Source organism: Miniopterus natalensis, chromosome 7 (genome assembly GCF_054644295.1).
Source record: "Miniopterus natalensis isolate mMinNat1 chromosome 7, mMinNat1.hap1, whole genome shotgun sequence".
In the NCBI taxonomy this organism is placed as follows: Eukaryota; Metazoa; Chordata; class Mammalia; order Chiroptera; family Miniopteridae; genus Miniopterus; species Miniopterus natalensis.
In genome coordinates, this window is record NC_142087.1 from 14205219 (window position 1) to 14227436 (window position 22218).

Sequence of the window (22218 nt, forward strand, 5' to 3'; positions counted from 1 at the left end):
AATCAGCCAGTGAGCTACGCCGCCCCAACCAGCCGAGTACACACACGGGCTCCGTGTTTCTGAATAAGGCTGGTGAACAAGCCTGAATAGATAAACCGTCTCTCAGAATCCACCTAGGATGTAAAACATTTCACTGTTTTCCCAAGAGAGAAAATACAAAAGCCCTTTCTGTACAGTCTTTCCTCCTTAGAGTTGGGCAGCAGCTCTAATCAATAAATGTCACCTCTGGTGTTTGACACCCTTGTTGCCCAGCAACCTGACCAGTCTGACCTGACAAAAAAAAAAGTATCCCTTCCAAAGGTTACCTGAGAAAGAAGCCCCTCACTGAAGCTCTGGGCCTGGCTCTCATGAAAGTCTCTTCCACCTTCCTGGGATCGAAGACCAAGAGAAGTCACAGGATGGTGAGAGATCTTCAGGTATTAGACTTGAATTTTAGAACCACAAGGCCAAAAAATCAGACTCTCAGGAGTCATGGATTATTACAACCACAGCACCTGAGAGACAAAGAAACAACTGTAACACTTTAAGCCTCATGGGGTCAGAGATGACATTGGATAGGAAGGGGCAAAAGTTGCTTCCAAACTGGGACTCCAATGACTCCTGGGTTTGGGGCATCTCCTGTCTGGTCAGAGGCTTAGCAACACTCCCTTGTGAGAATGTGGTCTGAGGGCTCCAGCTGCAGGAGAAAGGCTGGAGGACTGGCCTTGGATACCAACTTAACAGCAAAATTCTACAACCAGGCCCCTGAGGCAAGAGATCAGAAGAGGAGATGGCAGCCTTCAGAAGGATCCCAGCAGGCCAGTAAGCCTGGTGATGTGCTATAAGACTCTGATGGTGCCAGGTTTGTGGCAGGCCACCAACTACCAAGAGACTCTAATTGAGATGAAGGCCATGACGGCCTGGCAGGATGGCATGTACTCCTTGCAGTGACTGTGCTGTGGAGCTCTGTATGGTACCATGACCGAGAACTTCTATTTGCATAGTATTTACAATGGAAGACAGTATTCATGCCCCAAACCCTGGAAAGGGGCGAAGAAGTAGGGTTGACAGTGGCTCTGGCCAGGCACTGGGTATGAGTCTGAGGGCCACTCTGGGGGTCATATGGAAAAGTGGTGAATACCTCCACCCCATCCCTGGCCTCACCTACATTCAGTTAAGGTCACTTTAGGTACCTACATTAATGAACTTCACTGATTTTTTTTAAATGAGGGAGAGTCCTAGGGTCACGATCTTGTATCAAAACTATAAAAATCTCTCTCTCTCCATAGATATATATAAAATTTCTCCAAAGAGAGTTCAGCATCCCAGGCTGCTCAGAGCAGGGCAGATCAAAAGACAGTGGTTGGACTGCTTTGATGGTATGAGAAACTCCCAAAAGAAAGAGCCAGAGGCACATGAGCAGGGGAGATAGTATGGTTCCCAGGAGCTTGGAAGTCCTGTGCCCTGGGAAATGGACCGTCTTCCTCCTCCAGGAAGTCCCTGGTACTTTTCTCTGTCCTTGGCAGCTGAAAAGAGAAGCCTGATCCTTTGGGGATCAATCCTGGGAGCAGCTCTGGCTGCCAGGCCCAGCTGGAGGGGCCAGCTGGGCTGATGATGTGCTCAAGCCAGGGTCAGAACTCATCCCGTAGCTGTGGGGGCCTGTCCATGCCAAAGAAAGAGGACGGCCTCCCCTGGAGGTCTCGTTCCCGTTTCACGAATGCGGTGAAGGAGGAGACACAGTTGCCAATAAAGTGGTCGGCTTGGCCAAGGATGTACAGGTCGATCTGGGCCACCTCAGGCTTCAGGCTCACCACTTTCACCTGCAGGAGGAAGGTGCAGGGCATTTCAGTCAGGGTGCAGGCCAAGGTGGCCAGCTCAGCCAAGGCCTGCGGCCATTTCCCAGTTTTCTTCCCCTGTGATGAAGTTACAGACACAAAAGGAGGTGCAGAGAGGATTAAGAGGTAGGGTCGGCACTGAGAGAAGTGTGCGGGGGGGGCCAAAGCCACTGCCTTGGCACCCCCGCACATGGAACACCAGCCCCAGTGCTCCTTTCCCACTGCCAACCTCAGCTCCAAACACCCCACTCATTCACACTCACCTCTGCTTGCTAGTTTCCTCTGCCTGGAATATCTTTTCCCTACCCATTAAAATCCCCACCATACTCTCAAGTTTCGGCTCAAGTTCAACCTTTCTCATGAAGCCTTAGCCTGACAGGCTTGGCTTCCCCCACCAAACTGGGACCTGACTAAAGAGCGCTCCACCCATCCAGTTCTGCTGCCCAAGGCCTCCAAGCCTAAAGTCCTAACAATCTATTCCCCAAAGGTGAACCCTTCTCTTGACGGATTATCACTTCCTGGCCAGCCACCATCCTTTCTTACCTCTTCACTGGTCTCACTGCCTCTCCTCCTGACCTGTTCACCACAGAGCAGCCAGAGAAAACCTTTTTAGATACCTCTAACCCCTCTTCTCCACCCCAAACTGAACACTCTTAAACGGTGCCCTATTGCTCTTCAGATAAAGATGACAAATCTTGACTGTGGCCTATAAAGCCCTGCTCAGGCCACTCATCCACCTCCTCTCATACCTCCTCCACTACGCACCAGGCACCACCTTCCTCAGGACGTTTGCATGTGCGCTTCCCCCCACTTGGGGTGCTTCTCTTTGCCTGGTTAACTCCTACTTAACTTTCACTCTCAGCTCAAGTCTCACCTCCCTGGGGAAGTCGTCTCTGGCCCCCAGTCTAGGCCAGGGTTCGCTGTTCTGCACTCTGATGGAACTATGTTCCTTTACTTCGGAGCACATGGCTGTTTGTAGTTTTTACTCCTTAGTGATTCTCTGATTAATGTCAGTCTCCTGCACCTGATGGAGGCTGGGCCGTGTCAGTTTGCTTATCACCACTGGCTGGGGCCTTCCTCAAGAAACATCTATTGCCTGGGCAAGTGAATGAATGAGCCCCTCCACCCCTACCCGAGGGCACATATTATAGTTGTCTGCAAAGTTTCTTTTCTTGAGTCTAGACTGTGAGCTCTGGCGGGCAGCACCACCTATTTATCAGTGTCCCAGCTCAGCACTGGCCAGGCTTAACAGAGAAGCAAGACTTAGTTCAGGAGGAACGGGGCTCTGAGCCCGTGGAGAAGGAGGCGGCTGAGGAACAGGGAAGGGCAAGAACAATGGTGCAGAAACAGGAAATAGAAAACGGCAAAGACTCAGGGCGTAACAAGTACGTCAACTCTAAAAACTCACAAAAAACTCCCTGGGGCTCTCCACATGCTTCAACTTAATACTGAGGTGGCGGTGTGGGCAGAGCTGGGGCGGAAAGTGCTTTGCTGTCACACAGAGATTTCTGATGTAACAAAAATCATCATCTTGTTATTTGGATGGTAGCAAAGAAATAATATGAGTTTAATCATGGCCAAAAACCCCTGAACAATTCCACCCACACCCTGAAACTTACCAGCTCTGTGTCACACCCACTATAATAAGTTCTGCTACCTCTTGGGTAAATTCTATCCCTTCTTGGGACTGGTTTCCTCAGCGATAAAACGCAAGGGTTGGGCTAGAGGTGCTCCAAGGTCTCCTAGCTCTGAAATTCTTCTATAAAGTGGGTGGGTGGGGGATCAGAGTGCACTGACTCAGCACTTTTGTTACAAGCCTGTGTCTGGGATAAAAGAAAGGAGCTCCTCAATGTAAAGCTGAGGGCACTCACTGCCTTGTAAGGTCTGTACAAACATTTAGGACTTTCATTCATTCAACAGTCTTATTGAATGCTTACTGTTAATTCAGTCATTTTACTGATAAATGCTCTTCAGGCATATGGTACCGAGAACATTCTACTGCTTACTCATATACTGAATACCTACTATTCATGGCTTCTTAAGCATTAATTAAACACAAAAGACCCTTCCCTTTATTCATCAACCACCAACTTCTACTAGCAATAACAGCTAACTTTACTGAGCACTAATTTCGTACCGGAGAGCTTTAATGTCTTTATATCTGATCTTCACAATCATCTTATGAGATAGGTACTACTCTCAGCCCTAGAGGAAGTCAAAGCACCTGGCTAGACACTGAGGGATAGGACAGTGAGTCAGTTTTGGATCCTGCCCTCAGGGAGCCACAATTCCTGGGAAAAAATAAGGCATGTTTCCACACTAGTCTAGAAAGTGTTTCAGAGAAGAATTGATAAAGTTCTGGGACAGCTCCCAGTCGGGACACATTAGCTGTAGGAGTGGAGGGAAAACTGGAGAGAATCTGTGGAGGTGTGTGAGCTGAGGTTTGAAAAAAGGGTAGGTACTGGAGGGGAACTGGAGGGCCAAGCAAAAGTCTTGTGGCAGGAGGACATGATGCATGTAGAGGGAGTGATGGAAACACCCTAGCACTTTCCCAGATTCCCTTCCTGCTGCAATCCCACAGGGCCCATGCATAGCATACCTTCCCTTTGAAGAGCTGCTGGATCTCGGGCACATAACTCTCAGAATCCGTGGCAATGTAGACAGACTGGGCGTTGAGAGCCGTCACCCAGAGCTCCACGGCCCGCTTGATTTCCTTCAGGTCTGGGAGGCACATAGTCATGGTGAGAGGGGCCGCCGTGCTGCGGCTGTAGCCCACACATTGCGGAGAGGCCATGAAATGGGAGCCTGCAGTCCCATCCTTCAGCATGGCACAGGCATTCTTCTACGGGGTGGGGGGACAGAGTTAAAGACAGCAACCAGCCTAGAACCCCAGAAGCCAGAGCCAGTAAGTAGAAAAAGGCAGGCTACATGGCAGGAGCTCAAACTACGTTTTTTTAAAAAGTATTGAGGGAAGAGGGAAATGCATCAAAGCAGTAACAGTAGTTATTTCTGGGTAGGGGGATATTGGCTTTTTACAAAGTTGGTTGTGTTTTTGTACTGGTTTTACTGCATTATCTGGGACTTCCAGCAGAATTCTGAACCACAGTAGTGATAACGGGCAGCCTTATCTGATTTCTGACTTCAGTGGGAACTCTTCTGATAGCTCCCATGAAGTAGTGTTTGCTGTGGGTTTGAGAGAGATAGCTTTTATCAAGTTAAGGTGGGTCCCATCCATTCCTGCTTGGTTAAGTTTTTCTAAAATCATAAAATGAGTGTTGACTTTTCTCAAATGCTTTCTTGGCCTCCATTGAGATGATTATATGATTTTTCTTCTTTGGGTGTTAATATAGTTATATAGTTAATATATAATTTCATTGCATTCCTGGGATAAATTTTACTTGTGTTGTATGTTCTTCAATATGGATTTTACTTGCTGATATCTTACTTAGGATCTGTGCTTCTATGTTTATAAGTGAGAATGGGCTATGTACTTTTCTGAGTTGACATTATCTGAGTTTGGTATTAGTGCTATGCTAGCTTTATAAAATATAGCATCTTATATCTTTTTATGTTCTAAGAAACACAGATGAGAACTACCTGTTCCTTGAAGGTTTGGCTAAAACCACTCATAACATATTCTGGGCCTGGCTTGTTTTCTTCCGGGAACGGGGCAGGAAGGGAGTCTAGTGGGTAAACGTGTAATTATTTTCTCAGTTGACTCTGAATGAATTTTGATCCAATTTCTATATTTTTCAAGTCTTCAACAATGAGTATTTCTAACATATATACATAAATTTATCTTCTTACATAAATTAAAGAGACTGTCTATATCTGATGAGGCTTCTGCACATTTAAGCAGTCTCCAAATTTAGAGGATGACACCTTCATTTTTTGGGAGCCCCACCCAATCTCTAGAACTTGTTTTTTAACAAGGAGTCTATTGACTAAACACTGAGCTGGGACAGAGAACTTCTGGGCTGTGGGTCTGAGCTCTCTGGCTTGCTGCCTGACCCGGAGTCTAGCTTGATACCTCAGTTTATCCATCTGCAAAATGAGGATAAAAGTGGCAACTGTGAAAACAAGAGCTGGCAAGGAAGCACTCTGGAGCCACATGTCTGACGTGTCTATGGCGGGATCATGAGATACAGTGGGGACTTGCATGTGGGGACTCCATGGACTTGGCTGGGTGAGAACTCTCTGGCCTGGCTGGGACTTGGTGAGATGGGTTCAGTGTTCAACTCCCACAGGCATGGGCCTTGCTCAGGGACATGTCCAATCCAGCTGGAAGAAGGAGAAAGTTACCCAGTCGGAGCCAATGCGCAGGTGAACGCCGACGTAGGGCCGGGTGAGGTGGGTGCGGATATGGGCCTCTCCTGTCCTCACCATCTCATCTGACCATACCATGTACTTCTGCAGTGGCCTATGCTCCTCCAGGACGGGGAACTGGGCTGGGGCCCCTGGCAAGGCCAGCACTGGATGTTCCTCTGGAGAAAATCTAGACATAAGAAGAAACGAGAGGAAGCCAGATACAGAATGCACAGAGAGGCTGGCTACCACCCCCAGGGGAAAAAGGATGGCGTTGCACCATGTCCTAGAGACTGTGGAGGGGCCCCTGTAACATGCAAGAAGCCTGAGAGGTTGTGAAACCCCAATGGGCTGATAAGAAACCGCAGCGGCGGCAACAGGCACAAAATGCAATACCGTCCCGCCGCCTGGAATTTACAACCTTCTTTGCTTGTTTAACAATTAAAAATTTCTAGGACAGCATTCCAACCTTTTGTATACCACGCTGGCTCCCAATCTGTGGTTGGTAATTCACTCCAGGGTGTGGTGTCTGGACAGAGCCTTGCCCTTTTACCCACATGGCGGGGTTGGGACGTGCAACTGCTTCCAGAGGGCAACGGACAGGCCACACTCACGGGGAATGTGTACACTGGATAAGCTCATTCCCTCAACACTTCACACATATTTACTGATTGCCTACTATGTGCTGGAGCCCAGAGGAGAACCGGACAAGCATGGTCCTTGTCCTCATGGAAAGCATCAGAGTTCTACAGGTGCCCACCATCACATCTCCCTCAAAGGCTGCTCTCCCCCCTGTATGCTATGTACCTTGTAATTATTTCACCTTGTCTTTCCTGGACTCACGCTTCTAAAGGCAATGCCTCCATGTGTTCAGAACAATGTCTGGAACACATGAGAGCTCAGTAGAGAGTTGCTGACTGAATGCATAAGGAGCAAACCTGTGTTCCCTCTTGAGCTATCCCAGCAACATGAAACACCATGCTGTCCCATAAACTTCCAAATGCCAGATCTCTGCAGGCTTCTTCCCCCTACCTGTGATGCCTTCCTTTGCCAGCCCAAATCCTGTTCTTAAAATTATGAATTAGGTATAGCACTCTGGAAAATGGTTAGACATGCAACTACCATACGACCCAGAAAAGAAAACCTATGCTCACACGTGAACAACCAGATGAATGTTCATAGCAGCTTTATTTATAAAAGCCAGAAACTGGAAACAACTCAGATATCGTTCAGCAAGGGAATGCTTAAACACACTGGTGCATACAACCAATGGAATACGATAGCAATAAAAAAGAACAAACTACTGATTCAGATAACAACTTGGATGAATCTCAAGGGAATTATGCTGAGTAAAAACGCCAATCCCAGCCCTGGCTGGTGTGGCTTGGTGGTTAGAGTGTTGGCCTGCACACTGAAGGGTCACAGATTTGAATCCTGGTCAAGGGCAGGTACCTTTGTTGTGGGTTCACTCCCCGTCCCCGGTCACGGCGAGTTTGGGAGGCAACCAGTCAATGTGTCTCTCTTACAGATTTCTCTCTCTCTCTGCCCACTTTCCCTTCTACTCTCCCTGAAAAAAAACAATGGAAAAAATATCCTCATGTGAGGATTAACAACAACAAAAAAGCCAATCCCAAAAGACTGCATATTGTATGACTCCATTTATATAACATTTTTGAAATGACAAAATGGAGAAGAGAACAGAAATAAAAACCAGATTAGTGGTTGCCAGGGGCTAGGGTGTGTGTGTTTGTGTGTGTTTAGGGAGGTACGTATTGTTATAAACTGGCCACACAATGATCTTATAATGCTAGAACTGTTTGATATCTTGATTGTGGTGGTAGATATGTGAACCTACACACATGGAAAAATTGAATAGAGCTAAATACACACACACACACACACACACACGAGTACAAGTAAAACTGGGGAAATCTGAATAAAATGGGTGGATTATATCAATGTCAACATCCTGGTTGTAATACTGTACTATAGTTCTGCAAACTGTTACCATTGGAGGAAACTGGGCAAAGGGTATATGGGGTCCCTCTATGTTGTTTCTTATAACTATATATGAATCTACAATTACCTCAATGAAAATTTCAGTTAAAAATTATAAAATATTTTTAAAAATATAGGAAAATACAAAAAATAACCCAAATTAGCAGATATCAATACTTTGTTTCATATTAAAAATATACATACAGGGGAGAAAAAGGGACATCTGATTACACTTTTCCTATTGATATAAAAAGGTATTATATTGTATGCTTTTTACACAGTATAATGATAAAAGTATGGCTGTCGAGCCTGATGGCCTTGTTCTAGAATGCTGACCATGCCACTTATTAACTTGGGTAGGTGACTTAACCATTCTATGCCTCAGTTTCCTCATCTGTATAACAGAGCTGATAATAGTGCCTACCTCACAGGGCTGTTGAGAAGATTAAATGGATTAACACAAGCAAAGCATTTAGAACAATGCTTGGTACATAGAAAGCTCCAAGAAAATTCTATCATCATCATTACCACCAGATTGCAGGTAACCTATTTCAACTTTTTCAAACTTCAACTTTATGTTTTAGAGATTTGGCCATATTGATCATGTGAATCATGTGATGCTGGTTGCGCCTCTTGAAGTTTCCTATTTTGCAGGAATAAACCACGATGTACCCAACTAGTCCCCTCCTGCTGTACAGTGAGGTTGCTCCAATCTGTCACTCATACGACAGTGCTACAATGAACACGTCACTTTCTTCACACCCAACCTGAACACTTCGCTCCACAAACACCTTCCAAACTTCCAAGACCTCCAAGACTTTTCACCACTCCTAAGCTCCAGCTCCTCAGGAGGGATCCCTGTTCTGTCTTCTCCTTTGCTGCCTTCTGCACACTGATTTGCTCAACAGTTTTACCTGCTCTACTGTCAGCCCACGAAGGTAGGGCCCCAGCAGTCTTACTCACCATGATTCCCATACACCTGGTCCAGGGCTGGTGCCGAGAAAGTAACACACAAGTGTTCATCTGCAGCCTGGCTCTACAGAACGCTCATCTTGTCAGACAAGTGTTGAATAGCTCATGTAATTTATTAGGCATATCACTTTCACACCACTATAAAGTCAAAAAATCCTAAGTAACTGGGGACCATACATACATGTGAATCCTTTATTAAGCCTTATTATGTGACAATGTTCCAATTGCTTTGTGTGTATTAACTCATTTGATTCTCATAAGAGCCCTGTGAGGTAAGTAGTATTGTTATTCTTATTTTACAGATGAGGAAATTGAGGCACAGAAAGGTTAACTAACATGCCCATGGTCACACAGCTGGAATAGGTGGAGCTGGAATTTAAATTCAGGCAGTCTGCTCCGGAACCTATATATATATATGTATATATGTATGTATATATTTTAAATATATCTTTATTGATTTCAGAGAGAGAGAGGGAGAGGGAGATAGAAATATCAATGATGAGGGAGTCATTGATCGGCTGCCTAGCCCGCAACCTGGGCATGTGCCCTGACCGGGAATCGAACCCCAATCACCTGGATCCTAGGTCGACACTCAACCACTGAGCCACGCCCGGCCAGGCCAGAATCTGTATTCTTAACTACTACAACTCACTGCCATCTCTCCCACCCAGTCAACAAGTACCTCAAAAGCTAAGTCTGTGGCGTATTCTTTTCATTCCCAGCACCTAGCACAGGCCTCAATATACAGTAGGTACAATAAATATTTTTAGAATGAATTAATGAAAGAGGATTCAGGCATCTCACCAGAAATACCAGATCAAGTTGTCAGGGGTTAGGGGAAGAAGTAATAACTGAGCACCTACTCTAGCGAGGCCCTCAGCTAAGCTCCTTTCAGTTGCCACCTCAAAGCATTTCAAAAGAAAAGCAAGAGTTTGCGATCCCCCAGAGGGCTGGAACATTAGGATAAAATCAGGATCTACACCCTCCCTGCCCTCTTAGAAAGACCCTGCTGCTGACCCTTGAATTCCAGATTTGAAATGTCCATCCCCTCAACAGCTCCCACCTGTTCCAGTGGGACATCACCTCTGACCTGACAAGCAGCAAGAGGCAAGAATGATGTGCTCATTTGCTCCCAGTGAGGGAGGAGTATTATTTGGAAAGAAAGTTTGACCAGCTCCATCTACCTCGACTGTTCACCCTAGGTCAGGCCCTTGGCATGGTCACCCTAGGTCAGGCCTTTAGTGTGGTCACTAAAGGAGGTCCGCTTGCTGCTGGGTGCAGTGAACCTCCGGGGTTCTTCACCACCACACCTGCTCTACTGAGATCCTCAACAAGCTGGGGTCTCTCTATGCACAGCATCCACGCAAGTGTGTGTACACCAGTGGATGTTCACCATACTGAGTGCAGAGGATGCAGGAAAATGAACAAGGCAGAGCCTTGCTCTCATTGTCCCTGCTATGAAGAACAATCTCTTCTTCCAGCCATTCGAATGGCTGGCTCTTCTCATTTTTTAGGTCTCGGCCCTGCCAATTACACATCACCTGCTCATGTTCTCTCAGGGAGGCTGCAGCCGGGGAGGATGATAAGCTACGTGCTCAAATGCCTGTTATCTTCATGCCACAAGAATGATCCAGCATGATGGAACATAGTCTTCCAACAACAGCAAACGTGAAAAGTGTCTGTGGAATTAAATCTCTACCCGGATATTCACAGAACCTGAACCAGCAGAGCTGGGAGGATCCTCAGAAACCACTTAGTGGGGAAGAAATACCTCTTACCCTCTTCTCCCAGAACTCCACTTTCAGCTGGACACACGGCAGCCCAAAATAAAAACATTTGTCAGTACTTCCTGTAGCTTGGTATGGCCATGTGCCTAAGTACTGGCCAATGAGTTATAAGCAAGCTGTAAGGAAGGCTACTTAAGAAGGTGAAGATGTGCCCTTCTTCTGTTCCTTTTGTCCTTCCAGCTAACTGGGGCAAGGATGTGATGGCTGAAGCTTTGTCAGTCATCTTAGCCCAAGGGTGACACTAAGGATAAAAGCCAGTAGTGGGACAGCTGGGCAGAAGGAGGGCAGCCTGATTTCTGATGACACAATGGAGCTACCATCCAGCCAGGGCTGCATACCTCAGTACTTTTTTTTTTAATGTTTCTATTGATTTTACAGAGAGAAAGGGAAAGGGAGAGAAAAATTGATGAGCAGCCCCCACTGGGGACTGAGCCCACAACGCCGACAGGAAAATGAACTGGCGACCTCTCGATGCATGGGAAGACACCCAACCAAGCCACTCCAGCCAGGGAGTTCCACCTTTTGTCTCTTGGAATACTCACTCCTTGGATGCACCCTCTCAGAACCTGGCTGCCATGCTGTCAAAGTCCAAGCCACATGGAGAGGTCAAGTGTAAACAAGCCAGCTGACTGCCCCAGCTGAGCTCCCAGACGACAACCACGACAGCCCTCTTGGACATGCAGCCCAGTGGAGTTTTCAGATGATGCTAGCTCCAACTGATAGCTGACTGCAGCCACATGAGCCCAACTAACCCAAGAGTCCATCAATAGATGAATGAACAAAATGTGGTCTACACATATAATGGACTACTGTTCAGTTTCAAAAGGACTAAAATTCTGACATATGCTACAACATGGATGAACTCTGAAAACATGCTAACTGAAATAAGCCAGACATAAAAGGATAAATATTATATTCCACTTACATGAGATATCCAGAATAGGCAAATTCATAGAGACAGAAAACTAGAATAGAGGCTACCAGGGGCTGGGGGAAAATGGCGAGTTATCGTTTAATGGGTTCAGAGTTTTTTACAATGAAAAAGTTCTGGAGGGGATAGTGGTGATTGTTGTACAGCACTTTGAATATACTTAATGCCACTGAATTGTACACTTAAAAGTTTTTAATAAATAAATAAATGCATACATTCCATTGGCATATATGCATACCAGTACAATTCTTTGAAATCTCATGTTTTTATATGTTTAGAACTGATCTTGCCAGTAATATTTACTATCCTGGTAAATATTGATATTAATTACTCCTCAGAAAAGATAATTAAATACTTGATGACAAACTATATATAATAATTTAAGCTTAGTATGTGTAGGTGCATATATAACTGTTTGGAGGGTGGAAGTATATACATCAAAATGCTAGTAGTGTTTTCTGGAGGGGTAGTGGGATTATGAGTAAATTTCATTTTCTTCTTTATTAAAAAACAAAAACAAAATCCACCACCAAGTCTGTGATGGGCATTCTAAAGGGTATTCATTCCAAGAAATTAGATGTTTAATATGCATTGAAACTCTGTGCAGTTGGGATTCCATAAAGAAAATGGAAAAATAAAACACAAAAGAACTGCCTGGCCAAGCCTAGTCAACCCACAGAACTCTGAGAAGTAATAAACTGTTGTTGAGCCCTGAGTTTTGGAGTTTATTATGCAGCAACAGATAACAGGGACATCCTACCATTTTCCTCCTCACGCGCTCCACACCAGCCACACTGGCCTTCTTCCTGCCCCTTGACCACACCAAGCTTGCTCCTGCCTCAGAGCCTCTGCTGTCCCTGTCCCTACCATAAAGAACTACCCTTTCCATTCATCTCTCTGCATGGCTGGCTCCTGATCCTTCAGATTTGTTATAGATTAAATGATTGCGTCCTCCCTTGAATTCCTACATTGATGTCCCAGTCTCCAGTGTGTTAATATTAGAAGGTGGGGCCTTTGGGAGGTGTATGTTTAGATGAGGTCATGAGGGTGGAGTCCTCATGATGGGATCTGTGCCCTTATAAGAGTCAGAGAGCTTGCTCTCTCTCCAACATGTTTGGATACAGCAAGTAGGCAGCGCCTGTAAACCAAGAAGTCCTCACCAACCCAACCATGCTGGCACCCTGATCTCAGACCTACCAGCTTCCACAACTGTGAGAAATAAACGTCTGTTGTTTAAGCTCCCCAGTTTGTAGTATTTTGTTAGAGCAGCCTGAGCTGACGAAGACAAGGTCTCAGCCCTGCCAGCCACACATCACCTGTTTGTGTCCTTCATAGGACCATGTCTTTTGATCTTATGTAAAACAATCTTATGTGAAAGTATTCACTGCCTCCCCCCATTAGACTCACCTCCATCAGGGCAAGGGCCTTAACTGCCTTATTCTTGCCTATATGCCCAGTATCCATACCAGTGCTTGACAGTCAGGAGGTGCTTCTTAAATATAAGTGGGAGGAAGGCATAAAGGAAGGCGGCTGCCCAGGTGGCGTTATCTCTCAAATTGCCTCCAAGAAACTCATCTTCCCTATTAGTCTTCTTTACCTAAAAATTTGGCTTGTAAGGCAAAAGCTTCCTAAGCCCTCACGCAATTCCTACAACCCAGTGAACTTTAATAAGACTATGGGGCAATAAAAAGATGTTTCAGCAACATTCCACGACTGATGCATCCATGCAGCACTGTCCCTTCTTTTCCAACCAGGATTGTGTGCTTTTTCTGGTTTTCTGGAATTTGCTTTTGGAGCTACTTTTAGAGCTGGTATCATTTTTTCTTTTTTCCTAGCGTTTTGTGACATGGGGTAAATCTCTATACATTCAGAGCAGGTCTGCCTTTTGATAATAGCTCCAATCATTCAGAGCTGAATGGGGAGAAACAAGTAGGTGATTAGATGGGACTGCCCTATCTGGGATCAACAATGAAGGGGATTAGAATGTGCCATGACTGAGTAGCTCATGAACTAGCTCAGAAGGCAAGTCCCACATAGAAATTGGCAGCTGTTAAATGCACAGCTGTTTTCTTAAGTATGGGGGTGCTCTGTAGTCAGGCTGCCTGGGTTCAAATCCCAGGCTGCCACTTCAGGCTGTATGATCTCGGGCAAGTGACTTCACTCCTCTCTTCTTCAGTTTCCTTACCTGTAAAGCACACATGACAATAACACCTTTCCCAAAAGACTTATGAAAGGATTAAATGAGTTTTTACCTTAGAAGACTTAAAACAGTGTCTGGTATATAGGAGGCACTAAATAAATATTAGTTTTTATTATCTATTAAAAACTTAGATACAGACCCCAGCTGTCCACTCAATAGCTGTGTTACCTTGGGCAAGTTATTTAACCTCTGTGAGCTCAATTTTCTCACCTGTCAAATGGAAATTGATGATAATACCCACTTCGTAAAATTTCCCAAAGGCTTAAATAAAAGCTTGTGAATAATAATTATAATAATAGCACCGGTTGGCCCCTACAATGTGCCATGCACTTTATACACTAGAAGGCAGATACCATCATGCTCCTTTTATTAAACCAAGGAGGAAACTCAGGCCAGACAGCTAGAGTGGTTTGCTCAGGGTCACCTGAGAAAGAGGCAGGGCTGGGCAGGAGATCCAGGCCTGTTTTATTCTGAGCCTGTGCTTGTTTCTCTACATCAGTCTACCCAAGCCCACTAAATGCCAAGGCTGTGACCAGGCATAAACTCTTAAGTTTCTTATAGCTCCTCACCCAAGTCTGACTTCTCAGCCCATGCTCTTTCTTGCCACACTATAGCATCAAGGGCAAGTACACTATGTTAGTTATCATCATTACAACAAGACAGTAGCTAGCTGAAAGCTGAGGCTCGGTCTTCCTCCTTTTTATATGTCACCTTTGGCCTTTAAGTACTATGTCTCATCCATGACAGACGCTCTATAAATACTTTACAGCCTGTGCCTATGCCCTGCTAACCTATTTTTTTAAATAGGGCCTACTGGAGCACAACTAATAAAGCACATCCAATTATTATCAGGATGACATCATTTCTCAGTCTGCACCTAAAGTTGTTCTCTAGAAGCTGCTTCCAATTTTCACTTTGTTAAGAGGAAGGTAACAGGGGAGTGATTCTCACGCCTAGAGGAGGAAATCGAGACTCATGTGACTGCACAACACTCTTTTTATGACATTCTTTATCGGCTGATAAACTCTTGCTCAACTTCGTGGCAGGTCAACGTCCCACTGTGTCTAGGCATTGAGATGAGAACAGATCACACAGGATCCCAAGTTCAGCAGACAGAACAGCTGCACCTTTGCTCTCATATATCAGGGTGTGGTAGAAGGGGAGAGGGCCAGGAAGGTGCTGAATGCCCATGGGCCCCATACCCCTTCCCAAGCGCAGCAATGCTGCTCCCTCCTCCAAGTACCTCTGGATCCACTGGTCTTTGTAGGAGGCGCTGAAGGAAATGCCTGCAAAAAGCTCCGATTTGTTGAAACTCACATGAAACTGATCCCAAAATGGGCCAAAGGGGTTTCCTTCCTGCAGAAAGAGAGTGTTTGATCAAAAGCTTACTGAGGGGGAAGGAAAGCCCACTGGGGATGGGGCCAAGGAGCTGTGGGTGGGGAAACTCTGGGTGATTTGACTCAAGCCGAAACGTCCTCATAGGGCGGACAGTAGGAATGTCACGTTGTAATTCTCCATCTGGGGCCTGAGGAGGGAAGTTCTACCTTCAGTCTGGTTTCTAGCAGGAGACGTTCACCAGTGTCTGAAGGAGTCTTTCCTGTTCACATGCCACATCCCGCTGACCCTGTAGCACTGACGTGGGTCTCGGGAGGAGGTGGACTGTGGATATGGGACCATGAATTAGAGCTTCAAGAGATTTTCAAGACCAGCTAATCTAATGCTGCTACTGTACTTTCAATATGGAAACTAGGGCCTAGACAGGGTAAGACACTTGCCCAAGCTCATACAGCAAATGAGAGCAGTGTTAGGACTATAAGCCATCTCCTTTCTCACATTTCACGGTTCCTCCAACCACCCTCCCCAGACTTTAGCTTAGGCACTGAAAGACATATTGAGGATTGTCTTATTCCCAAAGTGCCAGGAATCTACAAGTTTAAAAATTCATACTGATAAAATATAATAGCTTCTCATTAACCTGCTGAAGGCAGGAAAGTATACAAGTTAGGAGAGTAGACAATGGGGTCAAATTATCTAGGGTTGACTCATGGCTCTACTTGTTTGCTATGTGACCTTGGGGAAAATACTGAATCTCTGTAACACTCAGTGTCCTCTTCATAAAATGGGGACGTTAACAGTATTTTCCTCATGGAGCAGTTTGAAGATTAAGTGGGTTAATATGTGTAAAGCTCTTAGCATGGTAAGGCATGTAGTAAGTGCTACGTGAGCTTTAGTTGTTTCTGATGTGGCAACTTACAGTTCACATGACACTTTATGAGTGAGACTGAGCAAGGGCTGTCATCTTTGTTTTGTATGTAGAAATAAAGGCTCAGAGGAAGCAAAGTCCTCTGCCCAAAGTGACACCACCAACACATGCCAGAAATGAGACTTAAATCTCTACCTTTCTATTTTACGCCCTTCTGGTGCCTTTCCCAACATAGAGCCGTCATGCAGTGTCTCATGGGCCAAGAGAACGTGGATCAGGCAGAAAGGGCCCCCAGATCTATAGGACCCACCTTCATCGGGCATGTCTTCTTATCAGGGCTTCTCTGGGCCGCCACTTCAAAGCAGTATGCCACCCTCTTTTTAGGGGGCCAATGGGTGGGTGCCAGCTTCTCCATGAAGTCCTCCAGGCTGATGACCCGATGGTAGGCCTGGAGAGGCTCCAGCTTAAAGTACTTCTGGTAGGATACATGGATCTATAGGAAAAGGGGGAAAAGGAAAGGCAGGGGTTTCTCCTCAGTATTCTAGTAGCTGGTTTACAGATATTTATTAAAGCCAAACACTCTGAAACCAAGACAGCTCAGACTACATGCCAATGAAAAACTTTTGGCAAAAGACAACAAATTAGGACAGAGACAGACTGGGACAAGATATCTGTAAAGTAAAGAACAAAGAGTAATTTCCCTTAGGTTACAAAATGCCTACTGATCTATAAGAAAAAAGAGAAATGATGCAACAGAAAATATGGGCAAAGGATAGAAGTGAACAACTCACAGCAAAGAAAACCCAAAGAGCCAATAAATACACTCAAAAGATGGGCAACTTCACTAGTAATTAGGAAAAAGCAAATTACACTTATAAGGCATTACTTCTCACCCATAAGACTAGCAAAAAATGTAAAACCTTAACTCTAATTGTTGAAAGAGATGTGAGGAAAGGGGCATTTTTGCACTTGGCTGGAGTAGAAGTGTACATTTTGGAACAACCACTTTGCAATATAATCTTGCAGCATCTAATAGAGTTTAAAATGCTCCTTCCACCACCTCCAGGCATTTGCCCAAGGGAAGTTCTTGCACTTTGCACCAGGAGATAGGTACAAGGACTCGCAAATACAGGAAAGAACTTGGAAGAAGTCACACCAAAGACACTAAATCCCTGACAGTGGTTGCCTCGGGGGTAGAGGGAGGGATCAGGATTAGCCTCAGGAGCCAGGAGAGATTTTATCCTGTAACAGCTTTATCTGTAGCAAAGATGAGAAACTGTTAATGATTATCACTTCTAGTGTTGGGTACACAGATGGTGATTATATTAATCTGTTTTTTTCTAGATTAAAAATAATTTCTTAGAATGCTAGGGAATAAAACTTAGACTTTATCCTACAGGTCAGGGTTCCCAAGTATGCTCCACTAGTTCAGGTGGGTAAAGGGTTCTGCAATAAAAAGACTCCAGAGTTAAAAAGGCCTGTGAAGTACTGTGTTAAGCTGGTTTCTATACTACAGGACTTCTCAGGGCCTTTAATATGCCAATTTTGGGGAGATGGGAAATTGATAATATAATTTCCCAAAGTGATTTAAACACTGTACACTTCTTGTATGAGTCACTGGAGTCCCAAAGAACGGATTTTGGGAACCTTAACTATTAAGCAACAAGGTCTTGCTGGAGGATTTTAAGCAGAAAAAAATATGGGATTTGCCTTTTTGAAGGATCACTCTGGTGGGAGAGGACAGAACGTATTGATGGTAAGATTAGAGGGGGGAGTTAGGAGGCTACTACAGTGGTCCTTTTATTTGTTCAAGTATTCATTCTTGAGCATCGCTCACAAGTCCAAGTGGAGAGGCATGGAAATGCTAGAAAATGTAAAAGAAGGAGAGGGCAAAGGGAGGGATTCAGGATGACTTGTAGATTCCTGCTGTGGTATCCAGGTGAATGAAGGTGACATGCACTAAGGCTGGGAATATAGGAGGTGACACAGGTTTAAGGGGAAAGATGCCAAGTTCTGGCTTTGAGAATTTGAGATAGCTATGGAATATCCAAGTAGACTCAAAGGCCTAGGAGTTAGAAACAGAGGCCTATGGTCAGAGGAGAGTCTGGGCCACAGATAAACTTGGGAGATACGTGGATAATCATGAAAGCGACAAGAGTCAACAGGAATTTATAGCAAATAATAGTAATAATGGCAACTAATATTTATTGAGTGCTGACTTAGCACAGGGTGCTGTACTCATCACATTTCATGGACTTGCCCATCTGATTTTAAGAGGAGGAATACAACCGTCTCCAGTTTACTTATGAAGAAGCCCAGGAGATGGAATCTGGACAACTCATCTGAGGTCACACAGTTAATAAGCAAACAGAAAAAGAAGAAACACCGACATTTAAACAGTGGGTAGAGACAGAGCAGCCCCCAATATACTGCTAAGAGGAAAATGCTGAGAGGTCAGGATTGAAGCAGGAATAGGCTGTATCTTGGAAGCCAGGGGAGCAGGGGAGTTCAGGAAGGAGAGAGGCTCACGAGGCCAGGTGCCACCACAAGTTCAGTTGAGATAAAGACTGAGAAATGACTCCTGGATTTGGCAATTCTGAGATCCCTAGTGACCTCTGTGAGAACAGTCCCAGTAGGGAAGGGGAGCCTAACTGGGGCAGGGTAAGTAACCTGTATAAAGCAAGAAGTGAAGACTCCAAAAGACCTGGCTGAGAAGGCAAGGTGAGAAACAGCAAGCCAAGGGGAATGAACGGGCAATGTTTAAATTATAACATGAGTGCAAAAAAAATCAGAACATCAATGACTCCTGGTTACTGAGGACTTCTTGTGTCCTAAGCACTTTATATTGATGAGCTCAGCTGTCTGTAAGACTGAGACATACAATGTTCAAGGCATGCCACAATCCCTAACTCATGGTGGGAGGCAGAAATCATTATTACCAGCCTATTTTATTTTTTAAAAAATATATCTTTATTGATTTCAGAGAGAGGAAAGGAGAGGGGGAGAGAGAGACAGAAACATCAATGATGAGAGAGTCATTGATCGGCTGTCTCCTGCAGGCCCCCAATGGGGATGGAGCCCGCAACCCGGGCATATGCCGTGACCAGGAATCAAACCCTGATCGCCTGGATCATAGGTCGATGCTCAACTGCTGAGCCACGCCTGGCCGGGCTACCAGCCTATTTTAAAGATGAGGAAACCAAGACACAAAGAGATCAAGTACCTTGCCCAGTCTACACAGCTAGTAAGTGGCCACACCAGGCTATGATCTCAGGTACTCTGGCTATTACCTCTGTTAAAAATCTCTAAATACAGACATGCAAGGGGAAAAAATAAATCCTATGCAAAGAAAAGACTATCGAAATTATATACAATGTTTTGTACTAAGTATAATTTTTAAAAAGTTTGTTGAAAACTTGTAAAGTCAATTCATTAAATATTAATTTAGTTACTACTGCCAGGTCTTTGGGGATACAGTATAAACAAAGACAGACACAGGACCAGTGGAAGACACAAAGAATAAGCAAGGAATTAGAGGATGCTGAGCATCACTACACCCAGGGAGCCCCCTGATGGGGTGAGAGGTGGTGTTGGAGTCTGGGTTTGTGGCCTTGGACACATTATTTAACTAACCAGTGCTTCAGTTTATCTTTCAAAACTGATAATAGCATCCATCATCTTTGACCAATGGGAATGCACAAAGAGTGGAATCAACCAGGGCTGGAAATGAATGGGGCTTTAGGTTCAGGTCACAGGCTCTAGTCAAAATGCATGAGAACTCCAGCTCTACTATTCATTAACTGTCACCTCAGGCAAATTACCTAATCTCTCTAAATCAGTTTCCTCATAGATAAGTGATGGAGAAAAGAGCTAATCTTCATGCAGTGCTCAGAACACTACCTGGCAGACAGCAGATGCAGGATAAATATTAGTTCTTTTATTCCAGGGGAGACAGTTCTGGGTGGGGGTAGGGCAAGCACAGAGGAGTGGGAGGTAAAGCCCAGGGAACTTGGGGATGAACAGAATTGGGAAAGGGTGGACAAGGGCCAAAGTCAGCAGGAGGTACTCACATTGGTAAAGGGAGGCTTGTGATGTTGGTACTCAATCCAAGGGGGTACAGCCAAGGTGCGGTTCAATAGCTTTGCAAATGCCAGGGAGCCCAAGAAGTGATCAGCCTGGTTCCCGAAGCGCCCTGGATGGTATATTGTGAGAGATGAGGCCTGAGGCATCAAGGACATGGAGAATGCAGGGCTCATAAGGGATGTAGAGCCAGGGTTGGGGAAGGTCAGAGGAGCTGGTAGTGTGGGATCAAATCTAGATGCCTAATAGTCAAGGCCCTTCAGGCCCTGTCCTTTCTGCCTCAGCCATTCCAAGTTCCCTTCTGTTTTCCAAACATGCTCTATACTTCTACTCTATACATCCTCAACCCCACACCTTTGTTTTTTTTGCTGTTCCCTCCAGGAGTGCCTTTCCACCTCTTTCTTTACTCACCTGTGCAAGAAGAGGCAACTCCAATGCTTCATTCACTGCAACCCTTTCACCTACCTGCTGCCATTACTCAGCCCCCCTCCTCTGCTTCCCATCTTGGATTTGAGTTACTGATTCTTCACTTATCCTAGAAGGCCCTTTCCCACTTCCTGGCTTTTGTACTGGCTGTTTCCTCGGCCTGTGAATACCTCAGGGAAAGGACCCTGATTCTTGTTATCCCTAGCATGGCATCCATTCATCCACCCCACAAATATTACTGAGAGGCCACAATGTGCCAGGCTCTCCGCTAGGTCCTGGAATACAGGAGTGAGCAAGAAGGACAAGGTCTGTGCCCTTAAGGTACTCTCAGTCCCAGGTAGGGAGACATTAAACATGTAAATAAGTATATAGTGACAAATTTTTACAATTTCAAAAAGCAAAGGAAAAAAATTGGTGATGGAGAATAATGAGGAGATTATTTTGGTTGAGGTCAGTGAAGTCTTTTCTGGTGACATTTAAACTATGACCTGAGGATTGGAAGGAGTTGGTTTGGTAGAAGTAAAGAGGAGTGTGTTTCAGGCAGAGGGAACAGCACAGGCTGCAAGACCTGAGTATGTGTAAGGAACAAAAAGGGGACAAGTGTGCAGCTGGAGGATCTGGGAAAGGAAAAGGGTGTGATGAAGATGGGCAGAGGTCCAAATCATCATGTTTAGGGGTCTGGAAGATTTTAAGAAGGCACGACTTTCACAGTGATGGTCCACCGCCCCATTTAAATTGCACCCCTCAGCCGGCCATTAGATTCTCCCTTACCTTTCTCTATGTTATTTTCCCTAAGTAATATGTAATTACTTACTTTTTTAATGTTTATCTTTTATTGACTGCCTTCCCCAACTAAAATGGTAGCTCTGCAAGGCCATGGTGTTTTCTGTCTTATCACTGCAGTATCCCTACAGAAGCGCACAGGGCTGGGCACAGAATAAGCGCCCTGTAAATATTTGTCGAATGAATGAAAGAATCGCCCAGAATCCACGTTGGGTCAGTGGCATCAAGTCCTGCCCCACTAACTCCATTTACTGGATTACGGGCTAGCTTAGACATGCGCAAGGCATGTAACCTCTCCCGGCCTGTTTTCTCATCTGCTGCCAAATGGAAGGTTGGACACAGAGGCCCCTCAGTGCGCACAATGGGGTTCTCTCCTGGACCTGTCAAGGAGTCTGGAAGCTTCAGAGGAGTGGCTTAGGGAAGTGGCTTCGCCTCTGGCCTCAGTTTCCTCATTTGAGCAGAGGGCTCGGGAGGCCTTACCCATGCATGGGCAGTAGAGCAGGTAACCGGCCGGATCCCAGGAGCCCGCGGGCAGCCCCGGGAGCGGCAGAAGCAGCAGCAGGAGAGATACACGCAGCGGCAAGAGCGGCCATGCCCACGCGGCGGCGCCCATGTCGGCTTCGGAGCCCTTGCGCGCCGCGGCGCGGAGACAGAGAGGGAAGGAAGGGCGTGAGCATCCGCCCCGCTCCCGGCGGTCCCCGCGCGCCGCCCGCGCACCG

General features: G+C 45.5%; 1 protein-coding gene across 1 annotated transcript; it reads right to left on the reverse strand.

The window, feature by feature from the left end:
• Nucleotides 1–402: 402 nt before the first annotated feature.
• Nucleotides 403–22171, reverse strand: POFUT1 (protein O-fucosyltransferase 1). The gene is made up of 7 exons (XM_016200630.2): nt 21980–22171; nt 20281–20402; nt 16521–16703; nt 15251–15363; nt 6117–6309; nt 4414–4656; nt 403–1799 (listed from the first exon to the last, which is right to left on the reverse strand). The coding sequence occupies exons 1-7, from the start codon at nt 22110–22112 to the stop codon at nt 1611–1613; spliced, it is 1176 nt and encodes a 391-aa protein (XP_016056116.2). The 5' UTR covers nt 22113–22171; the 3' UTR covers nt 403–1610.
• Nucleotides 22172–22218: the final 47 nt, after the last annotated feature.

Excerpts from the sequence above, each read along its gene's own strand:
- POFUT1 (XM_016200630.2), bottom strand. The coding sequence starts at position 22,112 with ATGGGCGCCGCCGCGTGGGCATGGCCGCTCTTGCCGCTGCGTGTATCT. Across the intron at positions 20,403-21,979 it reads GCTCTACTGCCCATGCATGG|GGCGCTTCGGGAACCAGGCT; the intron begins GTAAGGCCTCCC and ends TATACCATCCAG. Across the intron at positions 15,364-16,520 it reads AGAAGACATGCCCGATGAAG|GAAGGAAACCCCTTTGGCCC; the intron begins GTGGGTCCTATA and ends CTCTTTCTGCAG.